Source organism: Pungitius pungitius, chromosome 1, assembly GCF_949316345.1.
Source record: "Pungitius pungitius chromosome 1, fPunPun2.1, whole genome shotgun sequence".
Taxonomy (NCBI): domain Eukaryota; kingdom Metazoa; phylum Chordata; class Actinopteri; order Perciformes; family Gasterosteidae; genus Pungitius; species Pungitius pungitius.
In genome coordinates, this window is record NC_084900.1 from 310,235 (window position 1) to 332,124 (window position 21,890).

The 21,890-nt window shown below is 50.7% G+C and overlaps 3 protein-coding genes across 6 annotated transcripts; 2 read left to right on the forward strand and 1 right to left on the reverse strand.

The window, feature by feature from the left end:
• Window positions 1–207: 207 nt before the first annotated feature.
• On the forward strand, window positions 208–12,559 carry LOC119223270 (ephrin type-B receptor 4b-like). 4 transcript variants are annotated; one of them, XM_037480479.2, is made up of 21 exons: window positions 208–826; window positions 3,740–3,810; window positions 3,880–4,022; window positions 4,100–4,460; window positions 4,960–5,122; window positions 5,580–5,735; window positions 6,213–6,355; window positions 6,579–6,783; window positions 6,966–7,087; window positions 7,156–7,357; window positions 7,457–7,550; window positions 8,660–8,718; window positions 8,789–8,902; window positions 8,983–9,230; window positions 9,302–9,448; window positions 9,530–9,598; window positions 9,691–9,740; window positions 9,833–9,932; window positions 10,013–10,206; window positions 11,450–11,608; window positions 11,721–12,559. In XM_037480479.2, the coding sequence occupies exons 1-21, from the start codon at window positions 730–732 to the stop codon at window positions 11,824–11,826; spliced, it is 3,003 nt and encodes a 1,000-aa protein (XP_037336376.1). In that variant the 5' UTR covers window positions 208–729; the 3' UTR covers window positions 11,827–12,559. The 4 variants fall into 4 exon arrangements, with proteins under 4 accessions (XP_037336376.1, XP_037336378.1, XP_037336379.1 ...); XM_037480481.2 differs by having other exon boundaries at window positions 8,663–8,718; XM_037480482.2 differs by having other exon boundaries at window positions 7,156–7,339.
• Window positions 12,560–16,618: 4,059 nt separating this feature from the next.
• On the reverse strand, window positions 16,619–18,422 carry psmb6 (proteasome 20S subunit beta 6). Its single transcript, XM_037480679.2, has 7 exons — window positions 18,193–18,422; window positions 17,809–17,876; window positions 17,663–17,728; window positions 17,488–17,553; window positions 17,276–17,405; window positions 17,013–17,157; window positions 16,619–16,847 (listed from the first exon to the last, which is right to left on the reverse strand). Exons 1-7 carry the CDS (start codon window positions 18,286–18,288, stop codon window positions 16,720–16,722), a joined length of 699 nt encoding a protein of 232 aa, XP_037336576.1. The 5' UTR covers window positions 18,289–18,422; the 3' UTR covers window positions 16,619–16,719.
• Window positions 18,423–18,451: 29 nt separating this feature from the next.
• On the forward strand, window positions 18,452–21,884 carry trappc1 (trafficking protein particle complex subunit 1). The gene is made up of 5 exons (XM_037480680.2): window positions 18,452–18,571; window positions 19,023–19,121; window positions 19,205–19,275; window positions 21,478–21,616; window positions 21,693–21,884. The coding sequence occupies exons 2-5, from the start codon at window positions 19,023–19,025 to the stop codon at window positions 21,819–21,821; spliced, it is 438 nt and encodes a 145-aa protein (XP_037336577.1). The 5' UTR covers window positions 18,452–18,571; the 3' UTR covers window positions 21,822–21,884.
• Window positions 21,885–21,890: the final 6 nt, after the last annotated feature.

Below are 21,890 nucleotides of genomic sequence, written 5' to 3' on the forward strand. Positions count from 1 at the left end.
TGTTCTCAGTTATGTTTTAATTAATAAATGAATAAAGTTTTTAATCATGAACGTTTTACTCTTTTTATTATAAATACTTTTATTCAGATTGTTATCAGGATTTGTATTATTAGCATTACTATTATTAAGAGACGCATTCCTTCGGAGATGTCTGCCCCTCTGATGATTGACGGCTCGGGCAGCCAATCGCAGCCGGCGGAGGGGGCGTGGCCTCCTCGGCTCTCCAGAGGAGGAAACTTGAAGCTGCTTTTGTCCCAAAGTTTTGAGTCCGCTGGATCCTGGAGGTCTGAACCGGAGAAACGGGCCAACTGGAAGCCACACGGAACCACACGGAGCTCGGACCGGTGAGGACGGACCCGCTGTGCGTGTGTCGTCCCGGTGTGTGTGTGTGTGTGTGTGTGTGTGTGTCTCTCTCGGACCCTCCAGGCGAACCACCGACCCTTCTCCGCTCACCAGGCCGCCCCTCATTGCTCCTCTCCCGGCCTGGAGGGCAGCCACGCCCCGCAGTTTGTCAGACAAAGTGTTGGAATGGAGGCGTGAGACGGAGGTCACGGGGGGTCACGGGGGGGGGGGTTGAACGTCCATGGAGAACCGCAGCCTCAACTTTCTTCTACTGCACTTTTTTGGGCGTCCATCTTGAAAAGTTGTCTCAGCTAAAGACTCCGAGGCCCCGATGACACGCACGCGGCCGACTAGGCGCGCGCCCAGGTGACGGTCAGTCAGTGATCGATGCTTGTGATGGAGGGTCAGAGGTCAGGAGCCTCCTCCTCCTGCAGGCTGCTGGTTCTGCTCCTCCCGCTGCTGACCCGCTGCGGGGCCGATGAAGGTAGGTTTGTCCTCTGCGGGCTTCCGTACTGATCAATACACGCATTAATAGGTCATTAAGTCAATATTATTATTATTATATTGATTAATACTATTGAATTGAAAGTATTTAATGTTCAATTAACGTTAATTGCTTAATTAATATAAATGTTTTGATTCAAGATAATGATAATAAAGATATAGAATAACACAGAACCCTGAATAAGTACTAATATACACTGAGAAAGTACTTATTACACACAGTATATAGGCTGTGATTTGTAAGGAGGCGGAGCCTCTTCCTTAGCATCAGTTACCATGACGATCCTGCAGGTGAGACCAAACACACACACTATAAACAGTGTATCTGGTGACAAGAGTGCAGCTTGTCGTGTTAAGGTGTGTGTGTGTGTGTGGGGGGGGAAGAGTCTATATGTTTGTGGTCAGGATTCAGGATTCACTCTTATGGGCTCTGGTTCTGAGAAGCGTTCAGCTGCAGTGGGAGATCAGATGGTGTGTGATGGTTCCATGAGGCGTGTGATGTTCCATGAGGCGTGTGATGTTCCATGAGGCGTGTGATGTTCTATGAGGTGTGTGATGTTCCATGAGGTGTGTGATGGTTCCATGAGGTGTGTGATGGTTCCATGAGGTGTGTGATGTTCCATGAGGCGTGTGATGTTCCATGAGGTGTGTGATGGTTCCATGAGGTGTGTGATGTTCCATGAGGTGTGTGATGGTTCCATGAGGCGTGTGATGTTCTATGAGGTGTGTGATGTTCCATGAGGTGTGTGATGGTTCCATGAGGTGTGATGTTCTATGAGGTGTGTGATGTTCCATGAGGCGTGTGATGGTTCCATGAGGCGTGTGATGGTTCCATGAGGTGTGTGATGTTCCATGAGGCGTGTGATGGTTCCATGAGGTGTGTGATGTTCCATGAGGCGTGTGATGTTCCATGAGGTGTGTGATGGTTCCATGAGGCGTGATGTTCCATGAGGTGTGTGATGGTTCCATGAGGCGTGTGATGTTCCATGAGGTGTGTGATGGTTCCATGAGGCGTGTGATGTTCCATGAGGCGTGTGATGTTCCATGAGGCGTGTGATGTTCCATGAGGCGTGTGATGTTCTATGAGGTGTGTGATGTTCCATGAGGTGTGTGATGGTTCCATGAGGCGTGTGATGGTTCCATGAGGCGTGTGATGTTCCATGAGGCGTGTGATGTTCTATGAGGTGTGTGATGTTCCATGAGGTGTGTGATGGTTCCATGAGGTGTGTGATGGTTCCATGAGGTGTGTGATGTTCCATGAGGCGTGTGATGTTCCATGAGGTGTGTGATGGTTCCATGAGGTGTGTGATGTTCCATGAGGTGTGTGATGGTTCCATGAGGCGTGTGATGTTCTATGAGGTGTGTGATGTTCCATGAGGTGTGTGATGGTTCCATGAGGTGTGATGTTCTATGAGGTGTGTGATGTTCCATGAGGCGTGTGATGGTTCCATGAGGTGTGTGATGGTTCCATGAGGTGTGTGATGTTCCATGAGGCGTGTGATGGTTCCATGAGGTGTGTGATGTTCCATGAGGCGTGTGATGTTCCATGAGGTGTGTGATGGTTCCATGAGGCGTGATGTTCCATGAGGTGTGTGATGGTTCCATGAGGCGTGTGATGTTCCATGAGGTGTGTGATGGTTCCATGAGGCGTGTGATGTTCCATGAGGCGTGTGATGTTCCATGAGGCGTGTGATGTTCCATGAGGTGTGATGTTCCATGAGGCGTGTGATGTTCCATGAGGTGTGATGTTCCATGAGGTGTGATGTTCCATGAGGTGTGTGATGGTTCCATGAGGTGTGTGATGTTCCATGAGGCGTGTGATGTTCCATGAGGTGTGTGATGTTCCATGAGGCGTGTGATGGTTCCATGAGGCGTGATGTTCCATGAGGTGTGTGATGGTTCCATGAGGCGTGTGATGTTCCATGAGGTGTGTGATGGTTCCATGAGCTGTGTGATGTTCCATGAGGCGTGTGATGTTCCATGAGGCGTGTGATGGTTCCATGAGGCGTGTGATGTTCCATGAGGTGTGTGATGGTTCCATGAGGCGTGTGATGGTTCCATGAGGCGTGTGATGGTTCCATGAGGCGTGTGATGTTCCATGAGGCGTGTGATGTTCTATGAGGTGTGTGATGTTCCATGAGGTGTGTGATGGTTCCATGAGGTGTGTGATGGTTCCATGAGGTGTGTGATGGTTCCATGAGGTGTGTGATGTTCCATGAGGCGTGTGATGTTCCATGAGGTGTGATGTTCCATGAGGTGTGATGTTCCATGAGGTGTGTGATGGTTCCATGAGGTGTGTGATGTTCCATGAGGCGTGTGATGGTTCCATGAGGTGTGTGATGTTCCATGAGGCGTGTGATGTTCCATGAGGTGTGTGATGGTTCCATGAGGCGTGATGTTCCATGAGGTGTGTGATGGTTCCATGAGGCGTGTGATGTTCCATGAGGTGTGTGATGGTTCCATGAGGCGTGTGATGTTCCATGAGGCGTGTGATGTTCCATGAGGCGTGTGATGTTCCATGAGGCATGTGATGTTCCATGAGGTGTGATGTTCCATGAGGCGTGTGATGTTCCATGAGGTGTGATGTTCCATGAGGTGTGATGTTCCATGAGGTGTGTGATGGTTCCATGAGGCGTGTGATGTTCCATGAGGTGTGATGTTCCATGAGGTGTGTGATGTTCCATGAGGTGTGATGTTCCATGAGGCGTGTGATGTTCCATGAGGTGTGATGTTCCATGAGGTGTGTGATGGTTCCATGAGGCGTGTGATGTTCCATGAGGTGTGTGATGGTTCATGAGGTGTGTGATGGTTCCATGAGGTGTGTGATGTTCCATGAGGCGTTTGATGGTTCTCTAGGAACCGGTCGGACTGAACTTACCTGTCTGTCTCTCAGAGGTTCTGGTTAACACCAAGCTGGAAACGTCGGACCTTCGATGGACGAACCATCCACCTGAAGATCCTCAGGTACACATGGACATGCAGTGTAGCATTGATCTCAATGAAGCAGGCTAACCCCTAAACACGTCTCTCTAGTGGGAGGAGCTGAGCGGGTTGGACGACGAGGCGAGGAGCGTACGGACCTATGAGATCTGCACTCCGGACAGCCTGTCCTCTCATTGGCTGAGGACGCGCTGGATCCCCCGGGGGGCGGCGACAACCCTCTACGTGGAGATCCGGTCGGTTTGCCTCGGCGTATCGGTGCTCAGTTCGTACTGTGTGGCCATCGAGGGCTAATCCTCCATGGTCTCCTCAGGTTCTCCATGATGGACTGTGCCAGCCGGAACACGCGCCACTGCAAGGAGACCTTCAACCTCTACTACTACCCGTCGGACAGCGCCGAAGCCACGCCCACCCACCCGGCCTGGATGGAGAACCCGTACGTCAAGGTGTCCACGGTGGCGGCGGACCACCTGATGAAGCGAGGCGTGAAGCGCTCCAACGTCAAGCTGCTGCGCTTGGCGCCGCTGGCGGGGGCGGGGCTCTACCTGGCCTTCCAGAGCCAGGGAGCCTGCATGGCGCTGCTCTCCGTGCGCGTCTTCTACAGGAAGTGCCCCCCGCTCCGCCGCGCCCTCGCCGCTTTCCCCGAGACTGTTCCCCACTCGCTGGTGGAGCAGGTGAGTGACATCACAATGACAGGCGGTCATTATTGTTAATAAATAAGCTACTTGGTTTAGTTGATTGTTTCAAAATAAAATGTTCACCAGAATCCAGACCAAAGTAACCTTCTCTGATGACATCAGAACCACAGAGCGCCTTTACATCTTCAAACGAACCACTAACAGCACTCTAAGTGTACTTATAATGGCTCTATAACTAGTAAATAACTAGTATAACTATAAATCGGCTTATTTGGTGTAAATGCACTTATTGTAAGCTTAGAATAAAAGCATCAGCTAAAAGACGTGATGTAATTTTACATATAGTAAATATTTAGTTTAAAGAATAAAAGCTTTAATGTTTCATTTTGCAATGTCATGCTTAAGTGATACTTTGTTGTGTTTTTAAAATGATATTACATCACAAAGTGTCTTTATATTGAAAGTAAAAAATGATGCAAAAGTTAAACAACTATTTCTATTTGGAGGCTCTTACTGTGAAAGGTGTGTTTCGCAGGCTCACGGTGTGTGTGTGGAGAACGCCGTGACGCCGCCCGGCGAGCACTCTCAACCTCCAAGCATGCTTTGTGGCGAGGACGGGCAGTGGGTGGGGCAGCCGACGTCCAGCTGTGCCTGTCGCCCCGGTTACGAGGCGGGGGAGGGCAACGTGCGCTGTCGAGGCGAGTTTACAAAATAAAAGTCGCCTTATTTAACCGCATTGCTGTGTGTTTCACCAGTTAACGCACACAGACACACACACACTTGCTGCTTAATGTGCTGAGAGTGTGTTGAAGTGTGTGTGCCTGACAGAAAATGGCGGTGATGACATCATTGCATTTTCTTCCACATCCTGTTGGAGCCGAGGTCACTTCCTGTCCTTCATTGTCTCTGTGAGGCAGGCGTCCTCTGTGGTGTCTCCGTGTCTCCAGGAATGTGAACGTTCTGAATGTTTGACAGAGAAACAAAGACCTTCAAGGTCTAGAGGATGATTTTTCTGCTTTTATTGGTTACCGACATCAAACCAGTCCAACTTCCTGTCTTTGACAAAGTGGCGTTTCATCAGTGACGAGTTTAGTTTCATAGCAAAAGGAAACAGACTTTTTGGGGATGCTAATGCTAACCCGTGTGTGTCCGCAGCCTGTCCCTCGGGTCAGTTTAAGGCGGGTTTAGGACCTGGTGTTTGCACTCCGTGTCCAGACAGGAGCAACACTGTAATCCCAGGCTCCGCCTACTGTCCCTGTCACCATGGTTACCACCGTGCAGACTCCGACCCGCCCCACGCCGCCTGTACAGGTAAGACTGTTCTCATCCTCCTCCTGTTCAAGTAGAGGCAAGCTGCCGTTTCCCATGATGCATTTCTCCATGCTCCACTGTGTGATGTCACATTGATGTCATCTGGGTTATAGCAAAGAAGCCACGCCCCCTTCTGAGTGAAAAGTTATTCTTTTGAAGACCTCCTTCGGGGGGGGGGTTCTGGACCAGTTCAACCCGTTTAATGGGAACTAATGAGGGAAAGAACATTCGCTAATATGATTTCAAAGACACATACTGTCCACAAGCCCCATTATTCTCATATATCTCTCCACCGAGTGTGTGTGTCGTCACTGATGACGTCACTGATGACGTCACTGATGACGTCACTGATGACTGACGTTGAAAAACAAGTAAAGAATAATCACTTTTAATATATTATTGTTTTAAGAGTGTAAATATATAAACCATGTGTTAGCTTAGCACTGCCAGTGAGTCTACTTGACCTCTGACCCCCAGGCCCCCCCTCCGCCCCCCGCTCCATTGTGAGTCAAATTAACAACACCTCTGTGACTCTGGAGTGGAGCGAGCCGCTGGACCGAGGAGGACGAGGAGACCTGACCTACAGAGTCCTCTGCTCCAGATGTGGGCCCGCCCCCCAGGTACAGAACCCACACCAGACCACATGACCCAGAACATGTGGCTCTAAGCCGAATGAGAGACGAGAGACAGATCGAACATTCCATCAAACCCGACCTCGTGGCTTCGCCTGATGCTTCAGTGGCATTAAATGAAAATTGCAATAATATTGTTCATCGCAAATCATGCTGGTGCAATAATCTCAGTAACAGCCTCTGACCACGCCCCCTCCTGCCTCCTGCTCAGGGATTGGTCACTTCCTGTTCTCCGTGTGATGACGGCGTCCTGTACCGCCCGGCGCAGCGTGGACTGTCCCAGCGCCGCGTCTCTGTGTGGGGACTCCGCCCCCAATCCAAGTACACCTTCACCGTCCAATCACTGAACGGCGTCTCTGCTCTGAGCCAATCAGAGCCGGCCTCCGAAAGAGTCAACGTCACCACCAGCAACGACGGTAACTACTTTACCCAGAATGCCTTTCACCCAGTAATGAATTAATGAAGTTTGATTCTAGTTTATTATGAATGTATTAAAAATGTATAGATCAGTAAAAACAGGACGTGTGTGTGTGTGTGTGTGTGTGTGTGTGTGTGTGTGTGTGTGTGTGTGTGTGTGTGTGTGTGTGTGTGTGTGTAGTTCCTCCTGCAGTGTCCGGTCTGAGGAAGGTGGCGTCCTCAGAGTCCAGTTTGTCTCTTGAGTGGAACGTCCCAGTTCTGCAGAACCAGATCCTGGACTACCAGCTGCGCTACAGCCCCAAGGTACACACAGTAACGCACACACACACACAACGGATGGGCTGCGATGTAACGGCTGATGTCATCACCAGGAGGGCGAGGGGGCGGGGCAGTGGCAGTACGTGTCGAGCAGGTCTTCTTCGGTGGTGGTGACGGGGCTCCGGCGGGCCCTGAGGTATCGGGTTCAGGTCAGAGGTCGTTCACAGGCCGGTTACGGCTCCTTCAGCCCGGAGAGCAGCTTCAGCACGCCGCCTGAGGGTGAGACGCCGCCTGAGGGTGAGACGCCGCCTGAGGGTGAGACGCCGCCTGTGCGGCTCCAGTGTTTGTCTGTTCAATTGAGTTGTTTACATGTTGATGTTTACGTTGTGTTGTTTACACGTTGATTCCCTCAAGGTGTCGGTTCTCAGCTGGTGGTGACAGCGGTTCTCGTCTCCATTGGGGTCTTGATGCTTGTTGCCACGGCGATACTGGCTCTGTACTGCTACCGGTAAGAGTGTGTTACTTTGTTCCTCGTGTGTGTTCAGGATGCTCCCTCCCTGCTGCACAACAATGGAACCCTGACCTCAGGTCCTCACACACACACACAGACACACACACAGACACACAGACACACACACACACACACACGCACACACAGACACACACACAGACAGCAGGGTGGGACACGTTGTCTATATTGAGACGGAGAAACTTGACTCTCTGAGAGGAGATGAAAAGATAAAGACAGATAATAACATTCCTGTGTGTGTGTGTGTGTGTGTGTGTGTGTGTGTGTGTGTGTGTGTGTGTGTTTGGAAATGAAGAATTTTGCAGCTGCTGAAAAACTAAAGTCTTCCGTCTGTCTGTCTCCTGTCTGTCTGTCTGTCTCCCGTCTGTCTGTCTGTCTCCTGTCTGTCTGTCTGTCTGTCTCCTGTCTGTCTGTCTGTCTGTCTCCTGTCTGTCTGTCTGTCTCCCGTCTGTCTGTCTGTCTCCTGTCTGTCTGTCTGTCTCCCGTCTGTCTGTCTGTCTCCTGTCTGTCTGTCTGTCTCCCGTCTGTCTGTCTGTCTCCTGTCTGTCTGTCTCCTGTCTGTCTGTCTGTCTGTCTCCTGTCTGTCTGTCTGTCTGTCTCCTGTCTGTCTGTCTCCTGTCTGTCTGTCTCCTGTCTGTCTGTCTGTCTCCTGTCTGTCTGTCTGTCTCCCGTCTGTCTGTCTGTCTGTCTGTCTCCTGTCCGTCTGTCTCCTGTCTGTCTGTCTCCTGTCTGTCTGTCTCCCGTCTGTCTGTCTGTCTCCTGTCCGTCTGTCTCCTGTCTGTCTGTCTCCTGTCTGTCTGTCTCCTGTCTGTCTGTCTCCTGTCTGTCCGTCTGTCTCCTGTCTGTCTGTCTCCTGTCTGTCTGTCTGTCTCCCGTCTGTCCGTCTGTCTCCTGTCTGTCTGTCTCCCGTCTGTCTGTCTGTCTCCTGTCCGTCTGTCTCCTGTCTGTCTGTCTCCTGTCCGTCTGTCTCCTGTCTGTCTGTCTCCTGTCTGTCCGTCTGTCTCCTGTCTGTCTGTCTCCTGTCTGTCTGTCTCCCGTCTGTCTGTCTGTCTCCCGTCTGTCTGTCTCCCGTCTGTCCCGCCCATCAGCAGGAGAGTGAAGGACTCTGAGTTGACTGATAAAAGTGGACACTACCAGATGGGACAGAGTAAGTTGCACCAATCAGATTGCTTTATGTTCACTGTTGCCGTATGATGGTGATAATGTCGTTGTCATAGCGATGAAGGTGTACATCGACCCCTTCACCTACGAGGACCCTAATGAGGCAGTGAGGGAGTTCGCCAAAGAGATTGAGGCGTCTTTTGTGAAGATCGAGGAAGTGATCGGAGCAGGTGAGCAGTTGTACTTGTATGTATTTTCTAAACCGTACCTGCCCAGGTAAGTTTATAATATTTCCTACTTACCTGCCCAGGTGAGTTTGGCGAGGTGTGCAGAGGTCGGCTGAGGGTCCCGGGCCGGCGGGAGAACTACGTGGCCATCAAGACGCTGAAGGGCGGATACACGGACAAGCAGAGGCGGGACTTCCTTTCAGAGGCGTCCATCATGGGTCAGTTCCAGCACCCCAACATCATCCACCTGGAGGGCGTTATCACCACTTCCTGTCCCGTCATGATCCTCACTGAGTTCATGGAGAACGGAGCGCTGGACAGTTTCCTGAGGGTGAGACCACAATGAACACGTCTCACCGTCCCCACCCACCTGTCTGTGTCTCACCACCTGTCTGTGTGCAGGTGAATGACGGACAGTTCACCCCCATCCAGCTGGTGGGGATGCTGAGGGGCATCGCAGCCGGCATGAAGTACCTGTCGGACATGAGCTTCGTCCACAGAGACCTGGCAGCCCGCAACATCCTGGTCAACTCCAACCTGGTCTGTAAGGTGAGGCAGCCCACCTGTCTCTCTTGACGCCTGTCTGTCCGCACACCTGTCTGTCTAACAGGTGTGTTGCTGTGCTTTCAGGTGTCAGATTTCGGTCTCAGCAGGTTTCTGACTGAAAACTCTTCTGACCCGACGTACACCAGCTCTCTGGTAAGAACCTCTCTTCACCGGTTCCTCAGGGCGACTGCTTCTCTGTACGCCCCCCCGTGCTTTTACTCTGAAAGCCTGTGTCTCGTCCTCAGGGAGGGAAGATTCCTATTCGCTGGACCGCCCCTGAAGCCATCGCCTACAGGTGAGTGTTAGTACTGCAGGTTGTAGTACTTCTATTACTACTACTTCTCATGTAGTACGTAGTAGTAACTGATTCTTTTATTTGACCAACAGGAAGTTCACCTCGGCCAGCGATGGGTGGAGCTATGGCATCGTCATGTGGGAGGTGATGTCGTACGGAGAGCGACCTTATTGGGACATGAGCAACCAGGATGTAAGAAGTACTACTTACTGTCTGCGTCTCCGTCTGTCTCTCTCCCGTCTCACCCTCCGGCCTGTCTCTCTCTCCGCCAGGTGATTAACGCCATAGAGCAGGACTACCGTCTCCCCCCCCCACCAGAGTGTCCCGCCTCCCTCCATTCCCTCATGTTGGACTGTTGGCAGAAGGAACGAGCCAATCGGCCGAGGTTCTGCGACGTTGTGTCTGCTCTCGATAGGCTGATCCGAAACCCCGCCTCCCTGAAGGTGACGCTGTCAGAGGGCCACAGGTGAGACTCTTGTACCTGCTTTATGGTCTGTTAGAGACCTGTCAATCAGCGTGTAGCCCAGCCCTAAAGCATCCCCTCTTCATGGTCTGTTTGACTCTAAATGGACCTTCATTCACTAAATGAACATCATGCTGCATTGAAGAAGACTTAAAACTAGAGACTGAGACCATAAACTCATGTTTACAATGTTTACTGAGGGAATAAATCAAGAGAGAAGTAGAGTCATTTCCTCATAGACGTCTATGGGAGCAGAGGAGTCGCCCCCTGCTGGTCACTACACAGAAGTAGAGTCATTTCCTCATAGACGTCTATGGGAGCAGAGGAGTCGCCCCCTGCTGGTCACTACACAGAAGTAGAGTCATTTCCTCATAGACGTCTATGGGAGCAGAGGAGTCGCCCCCTGCTGGTCACTACACAGAAGTAGAGTCATTTCCTCATAGACGTCTATGGGAGCAGAGGAGTCGCCCCCTGCTGGTCACTACACAGAAGTAGAGTCATTTCCTCATAGACGTCTATGGGAGCAGAGGAGTCGCCCCCTGCTGGTCACTACACAGAAGTAGAGTCATTTCCTCATAGACGTCTATGGGAGCAGAGGAGTCGCCCCCTGCTGGTCACTACACAGAAGTAGAGTCATTTCCTCATAGACGTCTATGGGAGCAGAGGAGTCGCCCCCTGCTGGTCACTACACAGAAGTAGAGTCATTTCCTCATAGACGTCTATGGGAGCAGAGGAGTCGCCCCCTGCTGGTCAGTACACAGAAGTAGAGTCATTTCCTCATAGACGTCTATGGGAGCAGAGGAGTCGCCCCCTGCTGGTCACTACACAGAAGTAGAGTCATTTCCTCATAGACGTCTATGGGAGCAGAGGAGTCGCCCCCTGCTGGTCACTACACAGAAGTAGAGTCATTTCCTCATAGACGTCTATGGGAGCAGAGGAGTCGCCCCCTGCTGGTCACTACACAGGATGCAGCTTTAACAGGTGAAGAAGAAAAGGGGTTCCGTTAATTGCCCACTAATCCTCTAAAGAGACGACCAACCCCTCAACACCTGTCTCCTTGGTAAACCCAGGACCTAACGTGACAACAATGTCCAGTCCACACTTTAGGACACACGTGTCCGTCTGTCCCTGTCTTTCTGCATGTGTGTCTCGTTGTCTTCTTACTCACGTGACCTGTCTCTCTCTACATTTCTCTATTCCTGTGGTTCGGTCTCCATTGACCTGTCTGTCTCTCTGTCTCTGTCAGTGGGTCCCAGCCCCTGTTGGACCGGCGTGTCCCCCCCTCTCTGTCGTCCTGTGGTTCTGTCTCCGAGTGGCTGCGGGCCATAAAGATGGAGCGATACGAGGCGAGCTTCCTTCAGGCCGGGTTCACCAGTCTGGACGTCGTCTCTCAGCTCAACACTGAGTAAGTGACTCTATAAACATACGCATGTATGTATGCAAATGTACACATGCGTGTGTGTGTATACACATACATACGTGCACATATCAAACCTCACGTGTGCCTGTTTCCATAGCGACCTGCTCAGAGTGGGCGTGACCCTCGCCGGACACCAGAAGAAGATCCTCACCTCCATCCAGACGCTCAGAGTCCACAAAGCTCCGCCTCCGCTGCTCTACTGACCAATGACAGCCCTCCCCTCCCTGGCCGAGCTGTCCAATAACCACTGCACTCTGCTGAGCCACGCCCATTCTTCATGTAACCGCTGAACGTTTGGACCAATCGGGAAGCCCCTGATAGTCAGGAGCACAGCGCCAAGTTCAGCTTCATGATCGGACTCGTTGACCAATCAGTGTCGACCTCACCAGGTGTCCAGGTGTGTTTTTATCATCCTAATCCAAACCCTTGGACCAAGTGGCCAATCAGCATCTCGCACAGCAGGGACACGGGTCCGCTATTGGACCTCCCTGCTGGTATAGCCCCGCCCACTTCCTGAAAGAAGTGTTGGGATTCGCTGCCGGCCTGGTCCCTCACACAGGAACACCTGAACCGCCAGAGGACTGTGGACCCAAATCTGGACCTGGTTTTAAATCTGATTCCAGCTGATTGTTTTTTATTTTTGTTCTTAAACCTGCTGGGTCGAAGACTCTGGTCCATCGTAGTTGTAGAACTGAACTTTTGTATTGTAGCACTTTTTGTACCTGATCATGCTCTAAAGTAGACGTTTCTATACCAAAGTCCATTTGTGTCCGGAAACTAAAGTGGACGTCTAACATGTGACCTCCAGCTCCTAGACCTCTGAGTAGGTCCAGAACCAGGAGGCTCCTGCACCACCGGAGCAGTTGGACCATTAGTTTTATGAATAAGTCACTGTTGTCGTCAGCCAATCAGAATAAAGATCAACTGTAAAATGGACTAAATGGTAAATGGACTGGACTTTTCTGTTCTTTAACCACTCAAAGCACCACATGACACCGTTCACCCCCTGATGACACCTGTCACTAATGTTCACACATGTCCTCACAGCTAAGTGTCTCCCCCGAGGACACATCGACACACAAGCTCGTCATGTCCTCCAGGAGACGGTTTGGGGGACACATTCAATTCAAATCATTTTATTTTGTACAGCCCAAAATCGCAAATTTGCCTCAGAGGGCTTTACAGTCTGTACACATGCAACATCCTCTGTCCCCAAACCCTCACATCGACACAGGAAAAACTCCCCAAAATATGAAAAAACCCTTCAATGGGGAAAAAAGGGAAGAAACCTCAGTGAGAAGGTCAGAGGAGGATCCCTCTCCCGGGATGGACAGACTGACATGGATGTCATGTGTACAGAATCAACAATGTAAAAGATGTACAATACATTCAACTCCTCTAACTGAAATGATACAAGTAATTACAAGTAGCAGAACAAGTGTACGGCAGGACCACTGCAGGGACAACCTCCATCAGATAGAACCACCATCCACAGAGGCTTCTGTGGGGAGGGAGAGCAGAAAGATGTTGGTTTATGATGACAGTAATATGAATCATATTTAAAGTAATGATGATGGCAGCAGCAGGTGTCAGCAGAGCCATGAGCCAGGAGTCAGAACCGGGGTCCGCACGAAACTATGATCCACGGAGACCTGCTAGGCGAGAAAGCACAAAGAACTACGTAAAGAAGCTGAATTAGTGATGTACATTAATAAAGCATGGATGATTGTGGGAGGAGAGAGTGAGAGTGAGAGAGGGGCTCGGTGTGTCCTAAGAAGTCCCCCGGCAGTCTAAGCCTAGAGCAGCTTAACTAAGGGCTGGTCCAGGCTAACCTGAGCCAGCCCTAACTATAAGCAATATCAAAGAGGAACGTTTTAAGCTTTATCTTAAATGAACTGACCGAGTCTGCCCCCCGGACTGAAAGTGGAAGCTGGTTCCACAAAAGAGGAGCTTGATAACTGAAGGCTCTGGCCCCCATCCTACTTTTTAAAACTCTAGGAACCACAAGTAGCCCAGCATCTATGGAGCGTAGATGCCTTGTAGGACAATACGGTGTAACAAGCTCTTTAAGATAAGACGGTGCCTCACCAGCAAGTGCCTTGTAGGTGAGGAGAAGTACCTTAAATTCTATTCTTGATTTAACAGGAAGCCAGTGCAGAGAAGTTAATACAGGAGTTATATGATCCCATTTCTTAGTTCTTGTTAGTACACGTGCTGCAGCATTCTGAATCAGCTGGAGAGGTTTAAGCGATTTACAAGAGCAGCCTGATAACAAAGAATTACAGTAATCCAGTCAAGAAGTAACAAATGCATGAACTAGTTTTTCTGCATCACTTTGAGACAGGAAGTTCCTGATTTTCGATATATTACGTAGATGAAAAAAGGCAGTCCTTGAAGTCTTCTTTATATGAGAGTTGAAGGACATATCCTGGTCGAACAGAACTCCAAGATTTCTGACGGTGCTGTTGGATACCAGAGCAATTCCATCCATAGAGACTGTATCACGTGACAGCTGACTTCGAAGGCGCTCTGGGCCTATCATGATAACTTCCGTTTTTTCCGAGTTTAACATCAGGAAGTTGCAGGTCATCCAAGTTTTGATGTCTCCAAGACAGTCCTGAAGTCTAACAAGTTGGTTGGTGTCTTCTGGCTTGATCGATAGATACAGTTGAGTATCGTCTGCATAACAATGGAAGTTTATGCGGTGTTTTCTGATAACGTCGCCCAAAGGAAGCATGTACAGGGTAAATAGAATCGGTCCAAGCACAGAACCTTGTGGGACTCCGTGACCAACATTCGTGGTCCTCGATGATTCACCGTTCACAAACACAAACTGGGATCGATCCGATAAATAAGATTTAAACCAGCTGAGTGCAGTTCCTTTGATGCCAATCAAGTGTTCCAGTCTCTGCAGCAGGATACGGTGATCGATGGTGTCAAAAGCAGCACTGAGGTCCAGCAATACAAGAAAAGAGACAAGTCCTTGGTCCGATGCAAGTAGAAGATCATTTGTAATGTTCACCAGTGCCGTTTCTGTGCTGTGATGCATTCGAAATCCTGACTGGAAATCCTCGAACAAAGCATTGTTTTGTAGAAAGTCACATAATTGATTCGTGACAGATTCTCAAGGATCTTAGCGAGGAAGGGAAGATTAGAGATGGGTCTGTAGTTAGCCAACACCTCTGGAGCTAGGGTAGGTTTCTTCAGAAGAGGTTTAATTACAGCTACCTTGAAGGACTGTGGTACATGTCCTGTCAACAAAGACAGATTCATAATATCCAGTAAAGACGTGCTAATTAACGGAAAAACTTCCTCAAGCAGCTTAGTTGGAATCGGATCCAGGAGACAAGTGGAAGAGTTGGATTTCAAAATTGTAGAAGTCAGTTGATCAAGGTTGATGGAAGAGAAACCATCCAAGTAGGTATCAGGGCCCACGGCTGCATCCAAGGATCCTACATCTGAGGACGGGTCGGCTCCGGTTGGGGGTAGTAGACCATCAATTTTCTCTTTGATAGTCAGAATCTTCTTATTGAAGAAGTTCATAAAGTCGTTACTACTGAGGTCCACAGGAATACACGGCTCGACAGCGCTGTGACTCTCTGTCAGTCTGGCTACAGTGCTGAAGAGAAACCTGGAGTTGTTTTTATTTTTCTCGATTAATGATGAGTAATAAGATGCTCTTGCGTTACGGAGAGCCTTCTTACGTTTTAATGCTGCCTCCGTCCTGAATAAATTAAATCCTTGCGGCCCGCACTGCATGCTGGGACATGCTGGGCCACAAAGGACAGATCAAATGGTTATGGCAGTGATGAGTTCACTTTTAAATCTAACGTAAAGTAAGAATTCAGTGAAATATCCACGATATAAATGTTCTAATAACATCACATCCAAGTTTATGAGTCACGTGACGTTTTAAATTGACATCAGACTTTAGATCGTCGACTCCGTCACGCGTCACTTTAATGACTTTCACTCTTTAGTTTATACTTCATGAACAGAAATGGATCAACGTGATGAACCTGAAAAATCTCTAAGTCGGTCACATTACAGAATAAATACAAAAAGAAACTGAACTTGCTTTGTTCCTTTTGTGGTGATTATGAAGTAACTTGACATTTAGTTGTTTTATGGAGCAGGAGGAAGCACCAAGCTGAAGAACGATCTGTAAGAAGTTAAAATAACTCGTAAGTTAATAAATGAGTTTGCTGTTGTGGTTTCTATTGACAACATTGATGGAATCTCACCTGCCTTAAGAATTAGTAAAGTAGAACTTATTTGAATTTAAAATAACCAGAAATGTTCTGTCAGTCTGAAATAGATGAAGCTGCAGAGAAGTGGATCTTCTTGAATGAACCCTCTGTGTCTGCATGCGTTTCAGTCTCTTCTTTCTGCTTCTATCTCGGATGCAGAAGCTTTCTACCAAACCAGAAGAGTTTTCTATCTTCTCCAACCTCCTCAAACCCCCCCAGTCCTCCTCCACCCTTCTTCCAAGAGAAAAACAGCTGACATGCGCTCCTTTCTCTGTCCGACCGACTTCACCTCCTTCGCCATCGTGTCCCTCTTTCACCCCATCTCCTGACCAAGGTATCACGTAGCATGCTGTGAATGGATGGGGTCCAGTCTCCATCCAGGACCTGGTGAAACCCTCCATCCCAACATCAAGCTGCTTGTTCCTCACTGAGAGCAGAACACTGGACTAGATCTCCACTCTTTGCTGTCCTGCTCCTAGATGGTGGAAGGAGCTCTGTGATGACATCAGGACCACAGAGAGCCTTCACATCTTCACACTAAACACTGTAGACCTTAAACTGGACTTATTGTAAGTCACTTTGGATAAAAAACATCATCTAAATGACATGTGATGCAACAATAGAAAATATAAATATGTACAGTAATTTAATAAATACATATTGAAATTAAACAAATCTATGAATAAATAATCAATCACAGCTAACCTTGGTCCTGAAGGAGGAAAAGACGGGCGGGACAACAAGGACCAATGGAAACATTTATTGACAGCTCAAAGCAGTTAACAGCTGTGTGTGTGTGTGTTCAGTGTGTGTGTGTGTGTGTGTTCAGTGTGTGTGTGTGTGTGTTCAGTGTGTGGAGTATTTGGGCAGCTGGTTCCCGAGGATCACACGTCTCTCCACTCCGTCCTTAGAGATGCTCGCCAGCCTCACCACGCCGCCGCTGGACCCGTCTCTCTCCATCGCCAGGGACACCGCTGGCAGACAGACAGGACACAGTCAGTGTGACACACACACACACACACACACACACACACGCACACACACACATACACACACACTGAACACACACACACACTGAACACACACACACACACACTGAACACGCACACGCACACGCACACACGCACACGCACACGCACCTGCTGCAGTGAGCTCCAGACACTGGTCTTTGGTCATGTTGGGTTTGTAGTTGGAGTCCATGAAGCCGTAGATGTAAGAGCTGCCGCTGCCGCCCACTGACACCGGCTGCCTCACCAGCATCCCTCCAATGGGGACGCAGTACACCTGGGACAGGTGAGACAACTTTATTAACAACAAACACCAGCATCCCTCCAATGGGGACGCAGTACACCTGGCTGTGTACTAGTACTGATTACAGAAGTACTACTAGTAGTCAAAGTACCTGCCCCCCCTTCCGGCGGTCCCAGCCTGCCACCAGGATGCCAGCTGTCAGCTCTTCTCTGTATCGGTAGCAGCTCGCTCTGAACAGATTGGCAGCCGTCTCCACCAATGGGGGCTCGTCCAGCTCAATGCTAGGGGGCGGGACCAAGTGCAGGTAAAGTTAGCAAGGGCCTACAGGATGCTGGGACCGTCAATCAAACCCTCTGCGGTTACCTGTGGAAGCCCAGCTGGTAGGTGACCACGTCAGCGATGGCCTGAGTGTCAGCAGCTGACCCAGACCTGTCAACAAAGACACATGAAGGTCAACACGAGGTCTCGGGGTCCTCTGGAGGTCCACCAGTGGAAACACGGAGAAGAAGAACAACTAGAAGAGGAGGAGGGTTCTGACCTGCAGCAGAAGATCCGGTCGTGGATCGGAGTCAGCTTGTCCGTCACTCTGTTGGCGATGTAAGCTCTGAGAGACAGAGAGACACAGAGTCAGCTGGGTCCAGGGACAGTGAGACAGGTCTGGACACAGACGCTTCAGTCTCTTACCCGGTGGTGGTGCGAGAGTCTGCTCCGATCACCACCCCGCCGTCATACTCCAGCGCCATGATGGTGGTCTGATGGACACGCGGATGGAGACAGAAAAATCGACTTGATCATCGGACACAAAACAGCTTCACGTATCGTCCAACGCCGTCTGAGCCGGTTATCGGAACGCGGTCACTTCTATCAACCCATAGCACTGTCCACCGGGACCGAATCCATCCCGGTCCGCTACACTTGATCTCTCTTCTCATCTTAACACGAACTTGTCATAGTTAGCATTAGCCGCGCTAGCCGCACAAGAAGTGCTGTCTCACTGAGCCATTGTTTTCAGCATTAAAACTCTCCACGGGACCAGAACCGGGCCCGGTATAGAGGGAGTTTACTCACCCCGGTGCTGACTTCCTGGCTGGTCCAGGCCGGTACCAGGTCGCTTTTGGAGGACATCTGCTGTCCAAAGTACGGACTCATTGTTGCTGCCGCCATCTTGTTTCTGCTCTTTGAGCCTCTTCTTCTTCTTCTTCTTTTTCATTTGGCAGTTACCGCCACCTTCTGCCCGGAGTGTGGATCAGACACTATACTTCCTATCTTTGTCACAAAATACCCCTCCCTCCCAAAAGTAAATAAATAAATAACGTATAAATAAATAATAAATAAACATACATACATATAAGTACCGTTATACACATACGTACAGCTCGTTTTCGTTCGGGCACGTGAGCGGACACCTGGCGGGGTCCTGAGCGCGGCAGGAGACCGGAAGTAGAAGGTAAAACCCACAGCGACGTTTTAAAATACCTCATAGATTTCACTTTAAAGAACGAATTTAATGTGTTTGACACAATATGTCGACTCACAAGGACTCGTTGAATATGTTTAATCATCGAGTTTTCAACAATGATGTTTTAGTAGAGAATCCGCCGTCAGCCCGGACGCTGTTCGAAAACCTTCGATTGATTGATTTAAACATGGATGAATAACAATAAACATGAGATCGGACATTGTTTCGAGTCTCTAATTGATTCTCTAGGATCTAATCTTCGGTTCGGTACCGATGAACTCGCACTGCTTATTGATTTAAATGGACTCATCGTTTTCTGGCAGAATATCGATAGCATTTGTTCGTAATGTGTAACTTAATAATGTTGTGATAGTAAAATGCTGATAATGTTGTATAAAATGTTCCTATACGATGTGTGTGTGTGTGTGTGTGGTTTCAGATGACGGTCCATAACTTGTACATCTTTGACCGTAATGGCAGCTGTCTGTATTATAATGAGTGGAACCGCAAGAAGCAGGCCGGAATCTCAAAGGACGAGGTGGGAGGAGCCTAACGGCATGATGACATCATTCACCTGTCGGTCTATTACCTGTATGTCTGATGACCTGTCTCTCTGTGCAGGAGTTCAAGCTGATGTATGGGATGCTCTTCTCCATTCGCTCATTCGTCAGTAAGATGTCTCCACTGGACATGTATCCTTCACTGCAACCAACTGTCTCCTGTCCCTCTGTCTGCCTGTCTCCTGTCCCTGTGTCTGCCTGTCTCCTGTCCCTCTGTCTCCTGTCCCTGTGTCTGCCTGTCCCTCTGTCTGCCTGTCTCCTGTCCCTGTGTCTGCCTGTCCCTCTGCCTGCCTGTCTCCTGTCCCTGTGTCTGCCTGTCTCCTGTCCCTCTGTCTCCTGTCCCTGTGTCTGCCTGTCTCCTGTCCCTGTGTCTCCTGTCCCTGTGTCTGCCTGTCTCCTGTCCCTGTGTCTGCCTGTCCCTCTGTCTGCCTGTCTCCTGTCCCTGTGTCTGCCTGTCCCTCTGTCTGCCTGTCTCCTGTCCCTGTGTCTGCCTGTCCCTCTGCCTGCCTGTCTCCTGTCCCTGTGTCTGCCTGTCTCCTGTCCCTGTGTCTGCCTGTCTCCTGTCCCTGTGTCTGCCTGTCTCCTGTCCCTGTGTCTGCCTGTCTCCTGTCCCTCTGTCTCCTGTCCCTGTGTCTGCCTGTCTCCTGTCCCTGTGTCTCCTGTCCCTGTGTCTGCCTGTCTCCTGTCCCTGTGTCTGCCTGTCTCCTGTCCCTGTGTCTGCCTGTCTCCTGTCCCTCTGTCTCCTGTCCCTGTGTCTGCCTGTCTCCTGTCCCTGTGTCTCCTGTCCCTGTGTCTGCCTGTCTCCTGTCCCTGTGTCTGCCTGTCCCTCTGCCTGCCTGTCTCCTGTCCCTGTGTCTGCCTGTCTCCTGTCCCTGTGTCTGCCTGTCTCCTGTCCCTGTGTCTGCCTGTCTCCTGTCCCTGTGTCTGCCTGTCTCCTGTCCCTGTGTCTGCCTGTCTCCTGTCCCTGTGTCTGCCTGTCTCCTGTCCCTGTGTCTCCTGTCCCTGTGTCTGCCTGTCTCCTGTCCCTGTGTCTGCCTGTCCCTCTGTCTGCCTGTCTCCTGTCCCTGTGTCTGCCTGTCTCCTGTCCCTCTGTCTCCTGTCCCTGTGTCTGCCTGTCTCCTGTCCCTGTGTCTGCCTGTCCCTCTGTCTGCCTGTCTCCTGTCCCTGTGTCTGCCTGTCTCCTGTCCCTGTGTCTGCCTGTCTCCTGTCCCTGTGTCTGCCTGTCTCCTGTCCCTGTGTCTCCTGTCCCTGTGTCTGCCTGTCCCTCTGCCTGCCTGTCTCCTGTCCCTGTGTCTGCCTGTCTCCTGTCCCTGTGTCTGCCTGTCTCCTGTCCCTGTGTCTGCCTGTCCCTCTGCCTGCCTGTCTCCTGTCCCTGTGTCTGCCTGTCTCCTGTCCCTGTGTCTGCCTGTCTCCTGTCCCTGTGTCTCCTGTCCCTGTGTCTGCCTGTCTCCTGTCCCTGTGTCTGCCTGTCCCTCTGTCTGCCTGTCTCCTGTCCCTGTGTCTGCCTGTCCCTCTGCCTGCCTGTCTCCTGTCCCTGTGTCTGCCTGTCTCCTGTCCCTCTGTCTGCCTGTCTCCTGTCCCTGTGTCTGCCTGTCCCTCTGCCTGCCTGTCTCCTGTCCCTGTGTCTGCCTGTCTCCTGTCCCTGTGTCTGCCTGTCTCCTGTCCCTGTGTCTGCCTGTCCCTCTGCCTGCCTGTCTCCTGTCCCTGTGTCTGCCTGTCTCCTGTCCCTGTGTCTGCCTGTCTCCTGTCCCTGTGTCTCCTGTCCCTGTGTCTGCCTGTCTCCTGTCCCTGTGTCTGCCTGTCCCTCTGTCTGCCTGTCTCCTGTCCCTGTGTCTGCCTGTCCCTCTGCCTGCCTGTCTCCTGTCCCTGTGTCTGCCTGTCTCCTGTCCCTGTGTCTGCCTGTCTCCTGTCCCTCTGTCTGCCTGTCTCCTGTCCCTGTGTCTGCCTGTCCCTCTGCCTGCCTGTCTCCTGTCCCTGTGTCTGCCTGTCTCCTGTCCCTCTGTCTGCCTGTCTCCTGTCCCTGTGTCTGCCTGTCTCCTGTCCCTGTGTCTGCCTGTCTCCTGTCCCTGTGTCTCCTGTCCCTGTGTCTGCCTGTCTCCTGTCCCTGTGTCTGCCTGTCCCTCTGTCTGCCTGTCTCCTGTCCCTGTGTCTGCCTGTCCCTCTGTCTGCCTGTCTCCTGTCCCTGTGTCTGCCTGTCTCCTGTCCCTGTGTCTGCCTGTCTCCTGTCCCTGTGTCTGCCTGTCTCCTGTCCCTCTGTCTCCTGTCCCTCTGTCTGCCTGTCTCCTGTCCCTGTGTCTGCCTGTCGGTGGTCCTTAGCAGCCTGTCTGTCCTCAGGAAGGAGGGCTTCATGTCCTTCCAGACCAGCAAGTACCGTCTCCACTACTACGAGACTCCGAGTGGCCTGCGGTTTGTGATGAACACCGACCTGTCCGTCCCCAACGCCAGAGAGACACTGCAGCACATCTACAGCAGCGTGAGATACACACATCTGCACACATCTGCACACAGCTGCACACAAATGAACTGATGTCTCTCCGTCTGTCTCTCAGCTCTATGTGGAGTACATAGTGAAGAACCCGGTGTGTGTGTTGGGACAGTCTCTGGACAGCGAGTTGTTCAGCAGTCGACTGGACTCGTTCATCAGAGGACTTCCTTTCTACAGTCCCCGGGCCGCCTGATAGACGACACACACACACACTGATTATATTTATAGGATTGTTGGAATAAATGAGTGAACACGATGCTGC